The sequence below is a fragment of the Ranitomeya variabilis genome, chromosome 2, assembly GCF_051348905.1.
Source record: "Ranitomeya variabilis isolate aRanVar5 chromosome 2, aRanVar5.hap1, whole genome shotgun sequence".
In the NCBI taxonomy this organism is placed as follows: domain Eukaryota; kingdom Metazoa; phylum Chordata; class Amphibia; order Anura; family Dendrobatidae; genus Ranitomeya; species Ranitomeya variabilis.
Window position 1 is genome coordinate 663741204 of NC_135233.1, and position 23073 is coordinate 663764276.

The following is a 23073-nucleotide window of genomic DNA, read 5'->3' on the forward strand; positions in this document are numbered from 1 at the left end:
GAAAGGGAGACCATGAAAACTTGTGATGAGCGAACGTGCAGGGACAAGGTCTTATCCAAGCATGATCTGGTGCTAACAGTACCTTTGGCGTGCTGCATGTGGTACGGCTGTCGAACAGCCACGAGACAAGCAGCTGGCAGTACTCAGATTTTTCAAGCATGCCGAAGATACTCTGTTAGCAATTGAGCGTGCTCAAATAACGCCATATTTGAGCACGTTCACTCATCAAGAGCATAAAGTAAAAAATGCAGGATGAGATCTAGGAATCGAGATGGAGGCTGGCGAAAAACAAAAAAGTACCATCATATATATGCTATAAATGCTATCGGTAATGTATGCAGTAAGTTTCAGACTTCCACAACTGCGGTCACATTATGCAGCAGAGGGACTGGAATCTTCGGCCGATATTATGATGCATACATTGAACATATATTACTGATAGCTAAGGGATGGGGACATTATTTTTAAACGTTGATAGTAAATTAGTGTTACTTTTAGTAATATTAGTTTGGTGTGTATATAAAATAAAGCTGAATCTGTAGATTTCTCATTGTATTTGTGCTCTCTTTCAGGCGCGGTTTTACCATTGGCCCTTGGTTTGGCCATTACGTCTTTCCTGCTGTTGATGGTGGTCTGTCGTCTCCAGCTCGTGAGACAGAAACTGAAAAAAGCTCGTCCATTGACGTCTGAAGAGTCTGATTATCTCATAAATGGCATGTATCTGTAACGTTTGTGCCCCTTCTTTGTTTTCCTGCATACCTTAACTTATTGTCTGTACACCAGAAAGCTGAAAATACTTGTGATAATAAAGGGACCATATCCTCATTGTATTGTTTCTTTTTATATGGTATAACAAAAGGAAACTAAATGTGAACATATATGCGGATTCTTTGGATAAAATAAAAATAAATTATTTAAAACTACATGAACTTATCCTCGAGGTGAAACTAAAACTTTCCACATTCCCTGACCTCATTGGTCTGATAATAAAGAACTTTCTGTATGAACTTGCTGCTACATAGAAGGTGAGGAAGGTGGAAAGCGTATGAAGACCGGTGGGGAGCACTGCAGCTCCGGGAAATAAAACACTAGTATAAGTTAGGTCTTTGTTTTATTCCATTTCATCTTCATGGCTCATTTTCTTGAAATATTGGAAACCATTTTACCTGGGTTTTTTTTTCGTCTCAGACTTTTATGCTAGCAAATAGACACAATAGGACACTGATCTGTGAATCAGTGATCACCGTGAGCCCTATTGCTCCCCTCGCCCATCTGTTTAGCATACAGTATGCAGCCCAATGGGTGCGTTCTGGTACTCTTCATGTAGACACAAGGGAATAGGTGTACCAAAAATATCTGGATTTGCTTTTCCATTATGAATGAATTTCTTTCCTATCACTCCTACAGAACTTTCCCCAAATATACACATTTATATCCATTGCATGTGCCCTGGTGGCAATAATGAGCCATTAGTCACCCTTCATTACAGTGTACTAAAGATAAGGCAACAGATAAGCACTCGTGATGAGCGAGTGTGCACGCCACTCGATCGTGCAGCGGGGTGCTCGGTACATTGAGTATCGCATTTTGCATGTTTACCTTGTAGGGCAGGCAATTCCCACATGTCTATTGGTTAATAGAGGCTAAACATGCAGGGTGGGGCCTCAGCTTGGCGCTCGAGGACCCTCAATCGAGTGGCGAGCACACTCACTCATCACTAATAAGCACAATTTACTCAGCCGTTTCCATATGCAGTCACGTTCACATGGAAGATGATCACCAATGGTCTAAAGTGAACCTCTGGGCTTTGACTTTCAGTAGAGTGCTGGAGGAAACCCTAGAGATATAATTTCCTATCTGTCCCTCTGAAAAAGATCTCATTGCATGAAAAGTGTGAATAACTTTGGGTTCACATGACAGATTTGTTTCAGAAATGTCAGCCACTCATCCATCAGTTCCATGTATGTGGATTGCTATAAACCCTATTGAGATAAATGGGACTCTCAGAAAGGTCTGCACCCAATCTGGTACACTTACCGTTACCGCTGTCCTTGATATTGTATGTACAATGCCTAACAACCAGAGGCAATCATTACCGGAAGCACTTTGATGAGTTCCCCGAGGCGGTTTTCCTTGTCGCTTAGCAGATGGTGTTCTGCCATTTGGTCTTGACGGAAGGTTTGATTTGTTGTACTTTGCACTTACAGTACTTCCAGCAAAGCTGTTCTGTACAAGTTGGATCCTTCCTGTGATCATGTCTAAATTAAGGGTTGCACAAGTACGTGACACCTCAACGTGCTGTGCCAGAATCCAGCCGTGTTCTCAAATTTACCACCTGTTCCACAGACAACAGCGTCTACTGTACAAAGGGGAAATTAACATGGCGGTTATGACTGACAAGCAGAGCAAGAACTTGTCCTTATTTTCACACCGTGAACCTCAATCTTTTCATTCGTGTCACAGCCTTCAGCACTAACACAAAAGACGTCCAGGCGCATTTTTTAGGGGGGTTTGTACTTTATTTGGCAAAGCGTAACTGCATAAACTGTTCGAGAACATGGCTTACACAGCACGTGCTGTACACAGCAGTGAACTATAAACTGCATCAACAGAAAAAGCTCGGATGTAGCAGTGGCTGCCAAGTGTTACCTTTCTCAAAAACCATGAAAACTATTTCTTACATGTTGAGTATGACCAGCATCGTTCCAGGTGGTCTACAGCTCACTCTGATGCACTGGGCTATGAGTGTCATGACCTGGTAGCACAGAGACTAGAAAGGACAGAAATATTCCCTGGTGTTAAGACAAAGCTGCTGACTGCATCCACATGCTATTCTACGACACCACGTCAAAAAGCTCTGAGAGGGAAGCTCAGTTCTATATGTTTAGCAGCACTTAGCGGAGACTTGACGTTATGCATTGTAGTGTCATTTGGTGATGGTCTGAACATTGTACAGTGATGCTGACATTATATGTATCCAGAAATTAAAACAAAATAAGTGCTTTTTTTTTTTTTTAAATAGTTCGCAATGGTGAGCGAGTAGCTGCACTACGTCAGTCAAACACTCCGGTATTTTCAAACTCAAAAAAAATAAAAATCTTAAATTAGAATATTTTATAAGGGATCTGCACAGTTTAACATTTGTTTTTAAAAGCCAAAATGAAAAAAAATATGAAAAAACACTCATGCCAATTCAGCAGGGGAAAAAAAAAATCCAGAAGAAGCTGCGCTGCCGATGAGTCTGAAGAAGAAGCTTTTGGAGGTGCGTGAGAGCACCACACCATAACACTATGTTTGGTTCGGAGTGATGGAGCCGTTACAATTCATCCCTGAAAGGACAAAAACAGAAGTTAGACAGCTTTGTTACTGGGAGATGTGCCAAAACAGAACATGGTTTAAAGACTGGATAAAAGCAAAGCAACAAAAAGTAAAAGCTTGTTATATAAGTATCTTATTAAAAAAAAAAAAAAAAAGACAACAAAAAAGTGATGCAGAGCAGAAGAAATAATGTGCGGCGGTGCAAACTGGAAGCTTATCTCATGTGACATGTTTTCTTAATTGCAGCATTTGGGGCCACAGTGAAATACATTTTCAGAATGTGAAATGTCCATCGCCTTTACATTGTACCTCAATAGACTCTCCTATCAGAATAGGGCTAAAAAGTATGTCCAGAAGATAAATTGTATTTTTTACGCTCTACTTAAAGTGTACCTCCAAAACTGAAATTTTCTTAAGGGCTGCTTTGCAAGTGTAAAGTTCACAGCTGACATACTCCTTCCGAGTTGGTCAACAGTCTGTCCAACATATAGAAGCGTAGAACCTCTACAATATGGTGTGGGGTGCCATAATGTATGGAGGGCAATATCCAACCCAGGGAACTGAGACATCAAGCCGCGACTATTTTACAAAAGCCTCCTGCCTCAGAAGGAGTATGAAATGTAAATGCTACTCAAGAAAGGCAATCTTGGGAAAAAGGCCTATGTGCAAAGTAAAAGAATACATTTTTATTGATACATTTTCTATTAAAAATTAGGCTTCTAATTCAAGCAAGAAAGACAGTCAGTAGCAAGTTACAATAGTCAAGTCTAGGCATAATTTTATATATACCACTGAGACAATGGAGTAATAGCTCAGAATATTTATTCAAGGTTCATGTATCCGGTTCAAACCACTGTTAAATGGTTAAGCAAAAAACAAAATGTTGATTACAGATAATGGAATATAAAACTTTTTTTAAAAAAAGTGCAAGTGCTTTTAATTATAATCATTATTGCTGTGAATATATAGTATGGTGTTGATCTGGCCAGAGAAACCTCAATTGTCTATAAGAAAGAAATGACACACATGAGAATGGAGCCATTCAAAGTGGAGTCTGAGGATCTATAAATACATATCAGGTGCAAATGCTTTTTGTATCTGTCCTACAGAGCCCCATAATTTGGGTTTGGGATATATATCAAATGTCAGCGCCAAAGAAAGGAGGCACGTCAAGGATAAGATGCATAATCTCCAAATAGAAGTTTCTATGGAGTTGAGCTGTCCTGTGGGAGGGGGGGATGTTGGGATTGTTGAGGTTGTTGGAAAATGAGAAAATTTGTATGTAACAAATTGAAAGGTAATTGAAATGTAATGTTTTTGTTTATTCTTAATAAAAACCTATTTAAATAAAAAAAAAAAAAGATGCATAATCTCCGTCAAGTGGGTAGAGTGTATACTCACAAAGTGACGAGTGCCTTGTCTGTATATGTAACAGCTACCAGCTAAATGCCGTCATTTCGCCTGAGCTTTTTTCAAGGGGCAAAACGGAAAAAGCTCAGGCGAAACAGAGTAGTCGGGGTGGTAGCTGTTATATATACAGACAAGGCACTCATCATTTTGTGAATATACCTTCTACACACTTTATTTATCTTACCCTTGGCACTATTGACATGTGTTATATATCTCTAACCCAAATTATGGAGATTTTTTAAACACAGATACAAAAAGCACTTGCACCTTATATGTATTTATAGATCCTCAGAATCTGCTTTGAATGGCTCTTCTCATGCGTTCCATTTCTTTATTATAGCTAATTGATGTTTCTCTGACCAGATCAACACTGTACAATATATTCACAGCAATAGGAATCTATGATAATAATTAAAAGCACTTGCACTTTAATAAAAATAATAATAATTATTAACTTTATTTTGCTTAACCAGTTAACAATGGTTTGACCTACATTAAATTTTATATAAATATAAGGACTCCAATATCTCCGTGGTATATATTAAATTATGCCTAGAATGTGCCTATCTATTGTAACTTGCTACTAACTGTCTTTCTTGGATGAATTATAAGTCTAATTTTTTTTTTTATATATATATAGAAAAACGTCTTATGTTTTTACTTTGCACATAGGCCTCTTTTCCCAAGATTGTCTTTCTTGAGTAGTGTTTACATTTCATACTCCTGAGGAAGGGAGCTTTTGTGACATGGAGTCACAGATTGATGTCTCAGTTCCCTGGGTTGAATATTGCCCTCCATACATTATGGTACCCCACACCATAATCCCCAAGGACTGGTGTAAAATTCCCTCATGAAGGGTTTCCAGACCAATGTCTGGCTATCATTGCATCCAAGACAAAAGCGGGAATCAGCGCTGAAGAGGACAGACCTCCATTTCACTTTCTATTATCGTCTTACTCTGTACCATGATCGCTTTTGAGTGCGGTGGAGTGAGGTCAATGAAGAAGCATTCAAAAGGGAACATCACACCTCTCCTACTCATTGGACTGTGGGGTGGGGTGGCATAATATAAAGTAGCCAGACCCTTCTCACTAACAGCTCAGCAATACATTGATTTGGTCATGGAACCACAATAGTACGGCCATTTCTGCCAAGCGTCCAAGGAGCCACTTTTTTTTTTTTTTTAACATGTCAACACCAGACCACATGTTGATCGTGCTACTGTGAGCAGCCTGACTGGCCTAAATATGCTACCATAGCCTGCAGCATCACTGGACTTGTCTGCGACTGAGTAGATCTAGGATGTCATTGGTCGGCAATGATAAGGAACTGCCAGCAGTGGATCTTGATGATTTGTGTGCACAAGTGCATTCAGTGTGGCTTAACATTCCTCATTACAACCATGAATAACCTCATTGACAGCAGCCAAAGTGTGCAAGTAAATCTGAGTATGGCCCTCGCTTGTTACTGGATAAATCAAAATGTTTTGAAAATGTTGTTTCTATTTTTTCATTATGTGCATATCATTAACATGAATGTTTCAATTTTTGGGTGGATAAAGGTATATGTTTAGCAGTAACTAAAATATCACTTGTTGCTCCCCTTTTACAAAGTATAGGTTCTTGTTTATTTGCAGGTTGTTTGACTGAAGCATTCTAAATATCTGATATAAACCACTTATTTTTTAAAATATAGCAATCACAAATACCAATGCACCTCATGTGGACAGGTTCCAATGCCTCTTTTTAACAGGTAACAAACAATTTATTTGTAGATGTGAGACCAAATGCTGAATTAGATAAAAAACATGTTGGGGAAAAAAGAAGCTATACAAGATTGGCAAATAGTGTGTTAATTTGCACGTGGACCATGCACACCAATTCTTTCAACGTGTTGTAGGATCTACCCTTCCATCGTGTACTAGTGTTAGATGGTATGGAAGTAGCAGAAAGCAGTGACAGCAGCTAATGCAGTCATTCCAGTTATCTGCTAATATCCAGACCTTTCACCTTGTGTGTAACTGGAAGGAGAAAGAGTGGGACAGAAAATCACTTCCACCTTGACCATTGCTTTTCTTTGTCTGTTAAAGGCACATAGATCACCCCCATTAGAGGTTTCATTTTGACACTTCCGTCTTCTAACTTATCGTATTGCTCCAACATTTGGTTTCCTCCGGCAGGTCCGACAGGTAGGATTAATCTTCCTCCAGGTTTAAGCTGATCTATAAGCTGAAAGAACAAATCATAGGTGAATAAAACTAAACTGTGAAAGCGCCAAAACAGAAACAATGGATCGTGCAGTCAGTATACATCAACCTAAGAGAAGCCACCAGACTTGATCTTTGGTGATCCGCAATGAGAAGGGATAAATCTAGAAGAGTCCACTATTATACACAAGAGGTATATATTTTACTGATGTGCTTTAAGGGCAACTGTTCCAATTGGAATTCCCTGCCGCGTACCACTAGGATCTCTCCTGCTGGGTGATGGAACATTGTGGACTAATGAAGGTACAGGGGGTTTTCTATGTGTGCACTAACAAGCTTTAGGTACAACTTTAAAAACATCAGTCCCCGAATCAAACATTTATATGTCAAGCATTCGGATACTATTGAAAGTGAGAAAACGCACTAGAAGGCCAGAATGTTGGTCTACTGGTGTAATGGTCTCAGCAACATGAAACAACATGGACCCTCTGGTTCTCTACGACAGAGCTGGATGCAATCTGTGTGTATACAGTGCAGTATCCAGCATCGGCCTCAATGCTATGGAGAGTGCTGTCCAATCTCCATAACTCAACCCCCTTCACCATCCTCAGATATGCCAGTGCTGATGATACCAAGGAGGGCACCAGGTATGTTCACTAAACATGTGCCAACTTTAGTGAAATTTTAGGTTCTGCCTGGAAGGTCATTTTAAGAGAGTTCTTAAGTTCTTTCTTCAGTAGAGCACTGCAGCATGGTCGCGCTGCTGGTCAAATTGAGCGCTCCCCCATGGTGCTAGTAGAGGCAGCATGGGAGACACGCAGGGGGACTCCAGCTAGCCGAATTCAGCCAGCTTCAGAGCAGCAATTACATGCTCTAGCATAGAACCCGAGAGCGGAGCATACTCCTTACCTAGGTAACTGGCTTCTCCGAGACTGCAGAGTGGCCGGTAACCTAGGTAACGGGCTGTACACAATAGAATTAAATATCCCTCAGTTTAAAATGGCCACTGTTATCATAATGACAATTGCAAAGTTGCTTGATTTTACAAGAACTCAGCAATTTTAACTATTTAAACACTCAACTGATCACCTTTAATATTTTAAGTGTTTTAAGAGTGTTCATCAACATTCCTGTTGCTGCAAATTAGATATTTACCTACTTGTACCAACTTTAAATGGTAAGCTTTACAGAACGCCTAACAGGATTAGGATTGCTCCTTTTTATATTGCTATATCAGGGTTTTCCATGTGCAATATACTTTGTAAGGTCCTCTAAGCCCATTCAAATGCTAATTTCTCAGTTCTAAGGCTGAAAGCTGCATCTCCAGGACTGTGTTTTAAAGAACTAACAAGCCATTTAAGACTATACAACGTAATTTGTTTGCCCAAAACTAGTAAAATAAAGTACGTACAGCTTGTGGCACTACCGGCGCGGCAGCTCCAACGTGAATAGCATCATATGGTGCTTCTTCAAGATGACCCATTCGTCCATCCCCAACTAAGGATACACAAAAAAGCAGGACATTAGAATGTCAATATAGAGACTACCTGTCATGCTGATCACGTCCAACCGATACAGGAGTAGAGCTTGTACACAAACCCAGCACAATCTCTTGTAAGGGTTCGTACACCCAACTAGCACAATCTCTTGTAAGGGCTCGTACTCCCACAGTGCGCTTTCTTGTAAGGGATCGTACACCTACCCAGCACAATCTCTTGTAAGGGCTCATACAACCAACCCAGCGCGCTCTCTTATAAGGGTTCGTACACCCAACCAGCACAATCTCTTGTAAGGGCTCGTACTCCCACAGTGCGCTTTCTTGTAAGGGATCGTACACCTACCCAGCACAATCTCTTGTAAGGGCTCGTACTCCCACAGTGCGCTCTCTTGTAAGGGATCGTACACCTACCCAGCACAATCTCTTGTAAGGGCTCGTACTCCCACAGTGCGCTTTCTTGTAAGGGATCGTACACCTACCCAGCACAATCTCTTGTAAGGGCTCGTACTCCCACAGTGCGCTCTCTTGTAAGGGATCGTACACCTACCCAGCATAATCTCTTGTAAGGGCTCGTACTCCCACAGTGCGCTCTCTTGTAAGGGCTTGTACACCCAACCAGCACAATCTCTTGTAAGGGCTCGTACACCTACCCAGCACGCTCTCTTGTAAGGGCTTGTACACCCAACCAGCACAATCTCTTGTAAGGGCTTGTACACCTACCCAGCACGCTCTCTTGTAAGGGCTTGTACACCCAACCAGCACAATCTCTTGTAAGGGCTCGTACACCTACCCAGTGTGCTCTCTTGTAAGGGTTCGTACACCCAACTAGCACAATCTCTTGTAAGGGCTCGTACTCCCACAGTGCGCTTTCTTGTAAGGGATCGTACACCTACCCAGCACAATCTCTTGTAAGGGCTCGTACTCCCACAGTGCGCTCTCTTGTAAGGGATCGTACACCTACCCAGCACAATCTCTTGTAAGGGCTCGTACTCCCACAGTGCACTCTCTTGTAAGGGCTCGTACTCCCACAGTGCGCTCTCTTGTAAGGGATCGTACACCTACCCAGCACAATCTCTTGTAAGGGCTCGTACTCCCACAGTGCGCTCTCTTGTAAGAGCTTGTACACCCAACCAGTACACGTTCTTGTTAGAGCGCATTTACTTACCAATCGCGCTTTCTCATGTAAGGGCCCTTACACATACCCAGTGGGCGCTCTCTTGTAAGGGCACATACACATAACCAATGCTCTCTTTTTTTTGTAAGGGATTGTACACATACCCAGTGCTCGCTCTTGTAAAGTCTTGCACTTATATCTGGTTCTCTCTCATGTAATGGCTCAAACAGTAACCTAGCGTGCTCTCTTGTAAAGGCTTGTACACATACCCAGGTTGCGCTCTCTCTTAAGGGCTCATACACATACCCAGTGCTCTCTTTTTTGTAAGGGCTCATACACATACCCAGGTTGTGCTCTCTCATAAGGGCTTTCAGATACCCAATGTTTCTTCTTGTAAGAGCTTGTAAACATACCCAGCGCATACTCTAAAAGGGCTTACAAAACCATATTACAGAACTTCATACAGACCTAAAATAAAGCTTTGATAGAGGCTATTCGCCTGTATTTTAATTGTGCCATGTGTGTATGAAGTATGTATTAAGTGAGTCAGAAACAGCACTTAGGAAGGGTTGGGCGATAAATCACATTTTTAATTACTGTATTTGCCATTTTAATTAAGAACAATTTTCATTTTTATTTAAATCCACATTCAAAGTGATCCAGCAGGTAAAGCTAATATTAAGGCCAAAGGGAGATGGAAGCACAGTGCAGTGAAGCCCGAGGGCATAAATCTGTCCTTTTCATAGTGCCTGGGTGACAGATAGCATGCCATACAACCAGACACGGCCACATATCCTCCTATATCAGACCAGCCTGTCTGAGGTATTGCGTCTGAGGTAGCTATTACTAAGCTCAATTACACAAGTAAGAAAATGTATGGCTGCAGGCTCATATTACATGTACATTGCCTGTTAGAACATGCAATAATCATTTCTGCACTCTACCGGTACAGGAGACCAGGCGTTCCTCACCCCCTTAGCTCACATTCTCCTCATACCTCTGTAAGGAGGACGACTACAGAGCTCAGAGATGCCATCATCAGGAGAATATCCAATAAGCGGTACATTGTACTGACAGCGTGAGCTTGTCACAGACTAATATTATAAAAGTCAGATGATGAGGAGGCAGGCATTATAAAAGGTCTCCCTGCATTTGGTCAGTGACAATCAGCAGGACTCCTCTGGGGTTTGCCGTAGGTCCACTCCCCTATTATTCATTGCCCTGCGGGATAATCCAGAAATTGAGCTCTACCCTCTGTGATAACCTCCTGCACCCTTACACTATGGGGCACATTGTGACGAGTGCTCAGGGTCTCCTCTGTATCCTTCCTCCAGCTCAGTGACATTGTGGGCTGAAGGCCAGAGGTGCACACACCAGACTTTCTGAGAGGGGCATGACAGGCGGCAGACCAGCCTGAAAGAGTCATGGGTACAGTGGGGACACATGACAGAGGTTTACTGATATATACTTGAAACTGAGGCTCTTTCTGTAATGTGATCATAGCCTAAGGGAGGGATATTTGCAGCAAATAGCATAGCGTGAGTCATTGTCCATTATTGAACCCCAATACTGATGCAATTACACTTTGCCCATCTTGATTTTTTTTCTGTACTGTATACAGGGCCGGTTTTAGGCAAAGTGGGGCCCCAGGCAAAGTTTAATATGGGGCCCCAAATGCTAACATATTGCACATCACACAGAAGCATTTCAGTTGTATTTAGATGCACTGATCTCAGGCCGCTAAACGAGTGTGATCGACAATACTGAAGTCGTTGGACGCTTGTTTCCTGGCCTCTTTCCACCGTCTAAGGCTACTTTCACACTAGCGTTAACTGCAATCCGCCACAATGCGTCGTTTTGCCGAAAAAACGCATCCTGCAAAAGTGCTTGCAGGATGCGTTTTTTCCCCATAGACTAACATTAAGCGACGTATTGCGACGGATTGACACACGTCGCAACCGTCGTGCGACGGTTGCGCCGTGTTGTGGCGGACCGTCGGGACCAAAAAATGCTACATGTAACGTTTTTTGCTCACGACGGTCCGCTTTTTCCGACCGCGCATGCGCGGCCGGAACTCCGCCCCCACCTCCCCGCACCTCACAATGGGGCAGCGGATGCGCTGGAAAAATGCATCCGCTGCCCCCGTTGTGCGGCGGAGACAACGCTAGCGTCGGGAACCTCGGCCCGACGCACCGCGACGGGCCGAGCCCGACGCTAGTGTGAAAGTAGCCTAAGAAAGAATGATGGGAAAGAACCATCACTAATAGATCACTAACAGATCACCATACAGTATCATGTTATCAGCAGCACATCTACAGTTTACACCGGCTATGTGCTGCTGAGAACAAGGATTTTTATTCCGGCATAAACAATCCAATCACCCAATGAATATGCAGCATTTTGCTTGTTTAGTATAATACACCCCATACTCCTCCATATATTATAATGTGCACCACAGTCCTCCATATTGTAAAACGTATAATACACTCCTCATAATCCTCCATATAGTATTATACACTTCCCATAGTCCTCCATATAGTATAATACACTCCGCATAGTCCTCCATATATTAAAATATACTCCTCAGTCCTCCATATAGCATAATACACTCCTCACAGTGCTCCATAAAGTATAATGCACCGCCATAGTCATCCATCTAGTACAATTCACTTCCCATAGTATAATGCACCCCATAGTTCTTCATATAGTATAATGTATTCCCCATAGTCCACGATACAGTATAATGCAGCCCACATATAGTATAATGCAGCCACCACCCCAGAGTATAATGCAGCCCCCCCACAGAGTATAATGTAACCTCCCCATAGAATACAATGCAGCCCCCCCATATAGTATAATGTAGCCCCCTCAGAGTATGATGCAATCACCCCTCATAGAATATAAATATAATACAGCCTCCCATAGAATGTAATGTAGCCCTGAACAGGATATAATACAGCCCACCTCCCCATAGAATATAATGTAGCCCCATCAAAGAGTATGATGCAATCATCCCTCATAAAATCTAATAAAGCCATCCCACAGAATATAATGCAGCCCCCATAGTACATAACACAGCCTCCTCCATAGAATATAATGTACTCCCCAAATATATAAGTCACATAGTATATAGCACAGCCCACATAGTAGTATATAGCACTGCCACGTAGTATACAGCAGTCCACACAGTAGTATACACAGCACAGCCCACACAGTAGTATACAGCACAGCCCACACAGTAGTATACAGCACAGCCCACACAGTAGTATACAGCACTGCCCACACAGTAGTATACAGCACTGCCCACACAGTAGTATACAGCACTGCCCACACAGTAGTATACAGCACTGCCCACACAGTAGTATACAGCACTGCCCACACAGTAGTATACAGCACTGCCCACACAGTAGTATACAGCACTGCCCACACAGTAGTATACAGCACTGCCCACACAGTAGTATACAGCACTGCCCACAACGTAGTATACAGCACTGCCCACAACGTAGTATACAGTAGAGCCCACACAGTAGTATACAGTACTGCCCACAGTAGTATACAGCACTGCCCACAACGTAGTATACAGCAGAGCCCACACAGTAGTGTACAGCAGAGCCCACACAGTAGTATATAGCACTGCCCACACAGTAGCATATAGCACTGGCCACATCCCCCCTTCCCTCCCCTCCCGAGAATGGCCCCACAGTCCAGTAAATAAAATAAAAAAACACAAGCTCCTCACCTCCCCTCGTGCCCGAAGTGCTCCCTGCTCCTGTCTCGGTGGCTGCTGCTGCACTGCCTGGGACACAGTGAGTGCGCGCGCACCCGCAGTGTCAGAGGCAGAGCGGGGAATGATGGGAGAGGGAGTGTCAGGTGACGCTCTCTCCTCCATCATTGCATTGAACTGTACCGGCAGACGCAGGTATAGTTCAATGCGGCGGGGGAGTGGGCGCTGGCGGCAGGCGGGCCCCCCTGGCTCACAGGGGCCCCATAGGGGCTGCGTGACTTGCTGCTAGCGGGGGCCCCTGGGGAAGCGGGGGCCCCAGGCAGCTGCCTGGTCTGCCTGCCCCCAACGCCGGCCCTGACTGCATGTTGCTGAAACCCAACATAAAACTTTAAAAATAAATACATTTCATTTTTTTTTCTTACATATTTCTGTAATAATTTTATCACTTAGCAAAAAATAAAACAAAAAAGGAGGGAAAATGTAAAACTTACTACAATGTTACAGGAAACACTTTCAATCACAAGTGAGAGGAAGACAGAGAACTGTGCACAAGATTCATTGGCTGCTCGCCTCTGTCACCTCGGTCGCTGCTTACGCAGAGCACAGCAGCCGACGTCAAATTCATATCAACTGCTGCATGCTCTATACACATACATTACGATCAAAACGTATGGTGCGGGCTCAGGAGCTGTACCATCATCATACCCTGGCAGCCGCCTGTAATACATCTGCTTGTAAAACCCACCTTGACTACTTAACAGAGGCATTTAAATTGCACAATCAACGAGTATGCAGTCACAGGAACCCACCAGTCCTCCACGATAGCATGGTGAGGGACCACTGGGTTGCCATGACAGCTAGAGTCCTTCTGAAGGTGCCACCCGTCACCCCCATCTTGGGTACACCACTGAAGATCAGATATAGGCTGAACTTCAAAGGCTATAACTTCTACTATAACCTGCAGGTTAAATTCCCCTGGAAGAATTAAAAAAATAAAAAGTTTTTTAAAAATATTAAAATATAAAGTTTAAATCCCATCCCTTTTTCCAGTTTTCAAATAGCAAAATAAAATAGAGAACACATTTGGTATCACAGCATTGATTTTCATTAAATGTTTACCTTTTATCTTTGCATTGATTTAAACACCAATTAGATGGTTTCTGTAAATTGCATTATACAAGTGGAAAATAACATTTTGCTGACAGCATGTAACAATCTAGGAGCAAAGTGGCTGACACATCCCCCACCGCCGGTCTGGCTTTACTATGGATGTAAAACACCACCTGGCTACTTAATCTAGGATTGGTAGAACATGAATTTTACAGTCACTGCCATCATTGGTCACAGGAGATGCTCTTTATAGATACTACGCTTTAATATATGGATCTCCAACAGCACTTATGTCCATATACTGAAAGCGTACACGACACTTACCTAAAAGGTTCACCCGACCAGAAGATAGTAACAACGGATCGTCTTTTTTCACGTTATTTACAGAATCATCTACTAACTCCTTAATGTGATCAATTCCTACCACTCTGCCCTTGGCGCCAACCTAAGAATATACAAAGAAAAAAAAAAAGATTGCCATGGTCAATTTGAGACAATTAACAGAGTGCATTCAACTTCATGAAACCTACCCATTTACGCCTATAAAGGGGTTTGCCGACAAAGTTCGTTTTAATCAACATTTGAATCAACAGATCTTGGAATAATAAGTTCCAAAATTTGATGTGTTAAAAAATGTTCCTGTGCTGAGATAATCTTATACATGTGCCCCTGCTGTGTACTGGAATATGGTCTGATCATACAACAGCTACTGGGCAGGGGGGGGGAGAAAAAGGGAGTATACAGACATTACAGCACCTAATCACAGCTGATTCTTTCTGTGGGGGAAACATTGCTTAACCCCCTTCACGTCCATTGAATTTTCCATTTTTGCCCTTTTGTTTTTTACTCCCCTTCTTGCCACAGCCATGACTCTTAGTTTTTCCATCAATCTAGAAGTATGAAAGCTTGATTATTAAGGGACGATTCCTACCTTTGAATAACAACCTTTGATTTTACCATATTTGTGTACTGGAAAATGTGAAAAAAAAAATTCAAATGTAGTGAAATCACAAAGAAAAACCATGCAATTCCACAATTATTGTTACTTTTTTTATTTTATTTACCATGTTCATTAAATGCTTAAACTGTCTTGGCAATATGAGTCTCCAGGTCAGTACGAGTACGCAGATAATAAACATGCATAGGGTTCTTTTAATTCAATTGGTGAAAAAAAATTCTAACATTTTTCGGGATCTGGGGCTTGGTAATTATTTTTTGCGCCCTTAGCTAATGTTTTTATTAATACCTTTTTGGGGTAGATGCAATGTTTTGATCGCCATTATTGCATTTTATTGTTTAAAAAAAAAAAAAAAATATGACTTGCCAAATTAAAAAAAAAAAGGTAACTTTTTACTGGCTTCAACAGTCCCTTATGAGACTTGGAAGATCCGATTGCCTGTGCTACAGATAGCAGGGCTTAAAGCTGGTTTCACACTTGTGTTCCTGTACGCTGCGGATGGCGGCGTACTTCCTCCTTCCTTCCTCCGTGAAGCTCCACCTACTGCCTACTGCGTGCAGAATTTCCCTGCGTACCAATCTTTAACATTGGGTACGCAGGGACAGGCGTTGCATGCGGATAGGATAGGTACGCAGGGAAACGCTGCATGCAGCCGGCAGTAGGCGGAGCTTCACAGAGGAAGCGAGGAGAAAGTACGATGCCATTCGCAGCGCACAGGAACGCAAGTCTGAAACCAGCCTAAGGTCTGTTATGTGTAGCAAAAATCTCCTATAACCCTGTATGTACCCCCTTTTCTCATGTACAGCACCATGGAATTAATGGTGCTATAAAAATAAATAGTAATAATAATGAACGCCGGCCGCGAATCGGCGTTCACAGGAGATTTGCATTAACAGGCACAGGGGGTCTTCTGCAGACTCCCTGCTGTCATGACAACCCTTCGGTGCCCCATGATCAAGTGACAGAAGCGACTATGGGTGGGACTTGAGATGCGCTTCCGGCCAGTGCTTGTTAAATGCCGCTGTGTGTCAGTGATTGACAGTGGCATTTAACTGGTTAATAGCTGTGGGTGGATCTCTGATTCACCAGCGGCTGTTAAAAGGCACATGACTGCTAAACAGATCAGCTGTCATGTGTGGGGAAAGAGGCGGGCTTAGCACCAGAGCCAACGTCAAAGGCAGAGAGACATGATCTTTGACATATCTATATGTCAAAGGTCATGAAGGGGTCAAAAACAGGTAGTGAAATGCTTTGCCCGACAAACAATCAGCTGCGATCCCATGCAGGAGATGTGGTAAGATCAGACCATGTTCCTGTATGGTCAGACACAGTACACAGCAGGGGCACACGTATAAGATTATCTCGGCACAGGAACATTGTATTTAAACACATCCAATTGTGGATGTTATTATTCCAATCTACTTTCTTTGTGAGAAAACCCCTTCTACTATATCATTTCTGTGAAGCAGTAGGTATCGTCAGCTATGAAATCAGTCTGATGAAGACATTAATAAGTAATACAAACTATACTATGTGATTTTCTTTAGAAAACGACCTTGCACTTACTAAAAGGTATAGCACTGTGCAAATGTCAGAAACAACCCTACAGCTTTACCAGAAAATGCCACCATTTGCTATGCGGTTTTGACATCCCAGCTGGCACAGAGGAAACCTTCTATTTCAATAGGCCATCAATATACTGGTAGAGGTCAGTCTTTCAGAATCCCATCTAATCAACAAAGGGGCCAAGGTGCTTCTGTGGGAGCGGTGGCCCATTCAGTATTCACATATGCTGGTCCATACAAGTGCCTGGTACAACATGAAGTGAGGACCCCCAACCACCTAACATCAATGGCTTATCTGGCAGCACAAGATAGGGGGCACACGGAGCTGGAGAGACTATAGGTTTCGATTTAGTTTTCCATGTAACTGTCTGGGAAGTCTGAGTCCTGCTTGCTCGGCTTTCACAAAAAGATTGACAGCTTTTATGTATGACTCTGTATGGCCACCATAATTGCATAATGTGGGCAACCACTCAAGCTTTTAGCTTTGTAGTGTACAGCCATTAGCCAGTTGTGTAGTGAAATCTTCTTTTACAGAGGATCTTTCATCAGTTTTAGCATATTACACTGGCCACATCATGGAATAGTGGCTGCAGATCGATTTTTTTTTTCTTTTTCAAATTTCTCATCTCCTTTGCGGATATATTAGCTATTAAAGTTTATGGCGCCTAATAAGCCAATTTCTACTACTACAAAGGGGATAAAAGCAGAAATTCTTTCTCTGGGGGCAGTTACTGCAGGAAAAAAATAACGTCCCAGGAATAATGTCCCGATATGAAATGGACCACAAAGTTTGTTGTGCAATTTCTCCTGAGTACACAGATACCCCATATGTAGGGGAAAACTACTGTTTTGGAGCGCAGACTTTGATGGAATGGTCTGCAGGTGCCATGTCATGTTTGGAGAGCCCTTGATGTGCCTATAGAGTGGAACCCCCCATAGTATTATAGTAGTAATGCCTTTGGTTTTACGGGTGTATACATTTATAATGTGTTGGTATGTGTAAGTTCAGAGGAGTACATCAGATTATAAAAGTATGCAGTGTTAACAGGGTAAAACAAAATCTTATCAATTTATGGACATTTGATACGCTTTGAAACAATCTTTAAAGGGAATCTGTCACCACTTTTATGGCATAGCAGCTGCAAATATCGCCTTATTAAGCGTCTGCTATGCATTCCCTACATAGTTATAGAACCCCGTGACTCCTCTTGCATACTGTATAATGTGTCCCGCGCTGTATGTTAATTTATCAGTCCGGTCCGATGGGCTTGGTTTCGGGTCTCTACATCAAGCCTAACGGCTATTGGTCGCTGTCCTACTTCATAGGTACCGAAAGCCGAAAAACAGAAGTGCACATGCACTGGCAAACATGAGCTAATGTACGGGAACTACGTTTGCCAGTGCATACGCACTTCTGTTTTTCGGCTTTGCCCGCAGTTGGGCAAGGTGTATTGCACAGGAGCACAAGGCTATATTTCTGAACAAGCATGAGTTGGCACATGGCAAGTAGGACGGCGACTAACAACCAATGGGCATGATGTAAAGACCCGAAACCACGCCCATCGGACCGGACTGAGAAATTACCATACAGCGCAAGACACATTAAAACACGTTTTTGTGAGTATACAAGAGGAGTCAGGGGGTTCTATAACGATGTAGGGAATGCATAGCAGATGCTTAATAGGGCGAGATGTTTTAGCTGCTATGCCATAAAATTGGTGACAGATTCCCTTTAATGTAAGAGCGCACTTCCCGAGATAAGGAGTAAGATCTTGGACGAGAGAGAGACCTGGAAGATGAGGTAATCTCGGTGGGGCATGGCAGGAGGGTCTGAGTCACCCACAGAGGCAGTAGGAGCCCGACGGCCCGTACCGACGGACTAGTGTGAAAGTAGCCTAAGGATGCGCCGATTGCCTGGGTTCAGTGGCTGTGTGAATTGGCCACATCACACTGGAGAATTTGACTGACCAGCAGCACGCCTGAGGGTTAAATACAGTGTTACCATGGTATCAGCAATGCCAGCCACACAGGACCATTGCGCCGGGGCAGAGAGGAGGTGCCGCCAAGCAATGGCAACCACGCAGTCCACCCCGCCTGACCCAGGAAGTCGCGCAACCCCCGTACAGAGTGTAGGGGGGGGATCCCTGAAGGCAAGCAGAGCAGACCAAAACAGTACGCTGCACAGCATCGACTTGCCTACTGCGCCTGGCAGCAGCCTGGAAGAAATCATTACCAAAAGTTTAAAACTCAATTTCTCAACAACTAGACCACAGCTATGAGGCATACAGGTAAGAATATTTTAACAATTCTATCACCTGTATGCCCATGGTAATAGGTTATACACGTCCCAGGGGGTGACAGATTCCCTTTAACTGGCCAATCACAGTGATCGCCGCCGCAGGGAAACTGTACAGCCCTGTGGGCCTGTCAGAGACGGCAGTCAACTCCTCGTCACAGCGTGATGCAGTGCGGCGCCCCGAACTAGCGGCGCCGTACATGTGCTGCGGTATCTATGGCGAATGTTGTGAAGGGGTTAACTAAAGCAATGTAATATGAAAATACTCTTTCAGAAAATAAATTCAGTCTTGAATTGTGTAGTCCGGAATAAAGTGGCATTTGAACCAAAGCACAACTAAGGATTCTTGTATCACATTGCACATCCTTTTTCCTCCTATCTATATTAGACATTGAAAACTAGTGACCTTTCAGAATCTGTTGCCAGTAGCTAACAGCCACCATTATCTTTTCTGATATCTACATGCTGATCTCAGGGGATATGGTTTTTCCTACTGACAATTGGAGGATTGCAGAAGGCATTTTTCTCCTATGCTCTCAATAGGGTTGTACCTGTATTCGCACAACTTCCATCAGGACAGCAGCTCCAATGAGGAGGAATGAGTCATTTGCTTTTTGGTAATTTTTTTTTTTACTGGATGCAGAATAAACATTTTATCAGTCTGTTATTTCCAATGAAAAAAACCCCAAAACAAAATGACTTAAAATAACACATTATGTATCACCATATTTTCACATGGGGAAGCATGGCCAAGTTCTGAGTTCAAATCCCACCAAGGGTAACATCTGCAAGGAGTTGGTATGTTCTCCCCGTGTTTTTGTGGGTTTCCTCCCACACTCCAAAGACATACTGATAGGGGATTCAGATTGTGAGCCTCAATGGGGACAGTGATGTCTGTAAAGTGCTGCGGAATATGATGGCGCTGAACAGGTTAAATGCATGAAATGTTTGCAGCAACAGACTGATCTTTCAGGTTTTCTGCAGTAAATTAAATGTCTTGCTTTGTTCTTCGTCTAAATAGTGACTATATGTATGTGAAATGCTTACAAGTTTACCAGACTTGGAGATGCCATCATTAAACCCCACAGGACTGACAACACTGAACAAGACGGGTTTTAGCTTAGTAGATGAGCACAACAGAGGAGTACCAGGAGAGCAGCCCCATGGGAACACTACAACCATAGGTTACGGTTTGTTTGGGAGACGCCTGGCATTAGACGTTGGCAAGGAGGCAGCAGTGTCCCTGTAAGGATTCCATGGAGGGAGACGCCAGCTGACAGCAGGCCCTGCGCTCAGCAGAAAGAGGCTATTTGTGTAATGCAATGTTTGGAATCATCCCCATGTTCAGAGTCCGTCACTGAGACTATGCCAATGTACGTACATTAAAGCAGAGCCCTACGATTAATTCACTCTGAAACCAGCAGACACTTATTGGAACTTGCCAGGGGGTGATCTGGACTCATGAAAACTAAAATATAGCAATGGCATTAATAGCATTCAATCACACAATACTTAGGGGAGACATGGCAGGGAATTCTGGACAAGTGTGTCTGCATAATGTTAGGCTGAAACATTTTTTCTTTTAAAGGGAATCTGTCAGCAGAATCAACACTTCTACGTCATCTATTTGGGCATGTAGGTCACAGGAAGCTGAATATTATGATACAGTACACTGATACCTGCAATCCGATGTCTTATTCCAGAGATAGCTACAATTTTCTTATATAAAGAGACAGTTACCAGTGTGAGACATGTAACCGACACAAAAGTAGAACGGAACTTTGTCTTCTTGCAAACAAACTTTGCAGCTCTCTGAGATCTGCTGTATTGTAACAATATTACAACACTGTATACCTGTGAGACGGAGGCTGAAGCTGAAAGGAACCTACAGATGTATCAGTTAGGCTGGGGTCACACCTGCGAGAAACTCACACAAGTCTCGCATCTCAATACCCAGACTGGAGCGCTCAGCTGCATAGAAATACATGAGTGCTGGCGGCAGTGCCGGGTATTGAGATGCGAGACTCGTGCGAGTTTTTCACAAGTGTGATCCCGGCCTTACAATCATACACAGCTCTGCAGTGAGATCAGGAGAGTGGAGAGCGGCCATTGCCCATCGCACTGGTTAACCATTCCGCATCCCACCGGTAACCAATCCGCATCCCACCGGTAACCATTACACATCACACTGGTAACACCTCCTTTTATTTAAAATAAGATGGAAGCAGATTCTCATGCAGATCAGTGTCAGGCCCATGGATCCTAACAGCTCATTAGATAAGACACCAGATCACAGATATCATGTCAGCTTCCTATGACCTATGTCCATATAGAATGCTTAGGAGGGTTGAACTGACTCCTCTTACCCCCCTTCCAGCCACGGCCAATTTCTGTTTTTTCCTCCCCTTTCTCCAAGAGCCATAACGTTTATACTTTTCCATCCAATATAGCCGTATGAGGGCTTGTTTTTTGCGGGACGAGTTGTACTTTGGAATTACATCATTTTATCATGTGATGCACTGGAAAGCGAAAGACAATTTCCAAGTGCGTTGAAATTGTAAAAACAAATCCACATTTGTTTTTACCATGTTCACTACATGGTAAAACTAACAGGGCAAAAGGATTCTCCAGGACAGTATGATTATGTAAATACCAACCTTGTAGATTTTTTTTTTTTCAATTAGTTTAAGCGGTGAAAAAAATAATTTTTAAGCTTGTGTTGCCATTTTCCAACACCCGCATCTTTTTCATTTTTCAGGATATGAATGTAGATGTAATGTTTTGATTGCCTCTTATTGTATTTTATTGCAATGTTGAAGCAGCCGAAAACTAATTCTGGCATTTCTATCTAATTTCTCGTTATACTGTTTACTGATTGGATTAATTTATTTAAAGGGAACCTGTCACCCCCAAAATCGATGGGTGAGGTAAGCTCACTGTCATCGGGGGCTTATCTATAGCATTCTGTAATGCTGTAGATAAGCCCCCGATGTTACCTGAAAGAGGAGAAAAAGAGGTTAGATTATACTCACCCAGGGGCGGTCCCGCTGAGGTCCGGTCTGATGGGCGTCTCAGGTCCGCTCCGGCGCCTCCTATCTTCATTCCATGACGTCCTCTTCTGGTCTTCCTGCCGCGGCTCCGGCGCAAGGGTACTTTGTCTGCCCTGTTGAGGGCAGAGCAAAGCACTGCAGTGCGCAGGCGCCGGGCCTCTCTGATCTTTCCCTACGCACTGCAGCACTTTGCTTTGCCCTCAACAGGGCAGACAAAGTACCCCTGCGCCGGAGCCGCGGCGTGAAGACGAGAAGAGGAAGTCATGGAATGAAGATGGGAGGCACTGTACCGGACCTGAGACGCCCATCGGAGCAGGACCGCCCCTGGGTGAGTATAATCTAACGTCTTTTTCTCCTCTTTCAGGATACATCGGCTGTAGATAAGCCCCTGATGACGGTGAGCTTACCTCACCATCGATTTTGGGGGTGACAGGTTCCCTTTAATATTTTGATAGGTTGGACTTTTTACAAACACATGGATACCAAATATGTGCATTTTTTTTTATGTTCAATCGGGCAAAAGGGAGATGATTTGATCTTTCGGACCCATCCGTGCCCCAGTAGCTCATCACAGCTACACAGGTGGGGGGGCATGGAATGTCGCACCCCCTGTCGACAAGTGTTAACCGCCGATATTAAAGATAACACCCACGGCTGTTAGAGGCAGAAGATGGCTGAGTAATTCAGCTAACAACAGCTGGGAAAGATGCGGGCTCTCACGCTGAGCTCAGTCAGGGACACTGCATATGGTGTAACTGTACGTCATATGTCGTGAAGGGGTTAACCGGGACATACACAATAAAAAAAAAAATGCTTTTATTTCC

At 43.2% G+C, this 23073-nt stretch overlaps 2 protein-coding genes across 4 annotated transcripts in view; one reads left to right on the forward strand and one right to left on the reverse strand.

Moving 5' to 3' along the window:
• The window catches only part of LRP11 (LDL receptor related protein 11), a 67612-nt gene extending 66787 nt beyond the window's left edge, over positions 1 to 825 (forward strand). Inside the window, exon 8 of the mRNA XM_077289231.1 lies at positions 573 to 825. Within this exon, the coding sequence (XP_077145346.1) occupies positions 573 to 727 (155 nt within the window). The 3' untranslated portion in view covers positions 728 to 825. The remainder of the gene's footprint in view (positions 1 to 572) is intronic.
• A 1672-nt stretch (positions 826 to 2497) lies between these two features.
• Positions 2498 to 23073, reverse strand: part of PCMT1 (protein-L-isoaspartate (D-aspartate) O-methyltransferase) — a 41814-nt gene continuing 21238 nt past the window's right edge. Inside the window, exons 5-8 of one of the 3 annotated variants that reach the window (XM_077289234.1) lie at positions 14705 to 14825; positions 8346 to 8431; positions 6738 to 6956; positions 2498 to 3329 (exon numbers count right to left, since the gene is read on the reverse strand). In XM_077289234.1, coding sequence (XP_077145349.1) covers positions 6777 to 6956; positions 8346 to 8431; positions 14705 to 14825 — 387 coding nt within the window. In that variant the 3' untranslated portion in view covers positions 2498 to 3329; positions 6738 to 6776. Of the gene's footprint in view, positions 3330 to 6730; positions 6957 to 8345; positions 8432 to 14704; positions 14826 to 23073 lie in introns of all 3 variants that reach the window. The other 2 variants (XM_077289232.1, XM_077289235.1) reach the window with 2 other exon arrangements.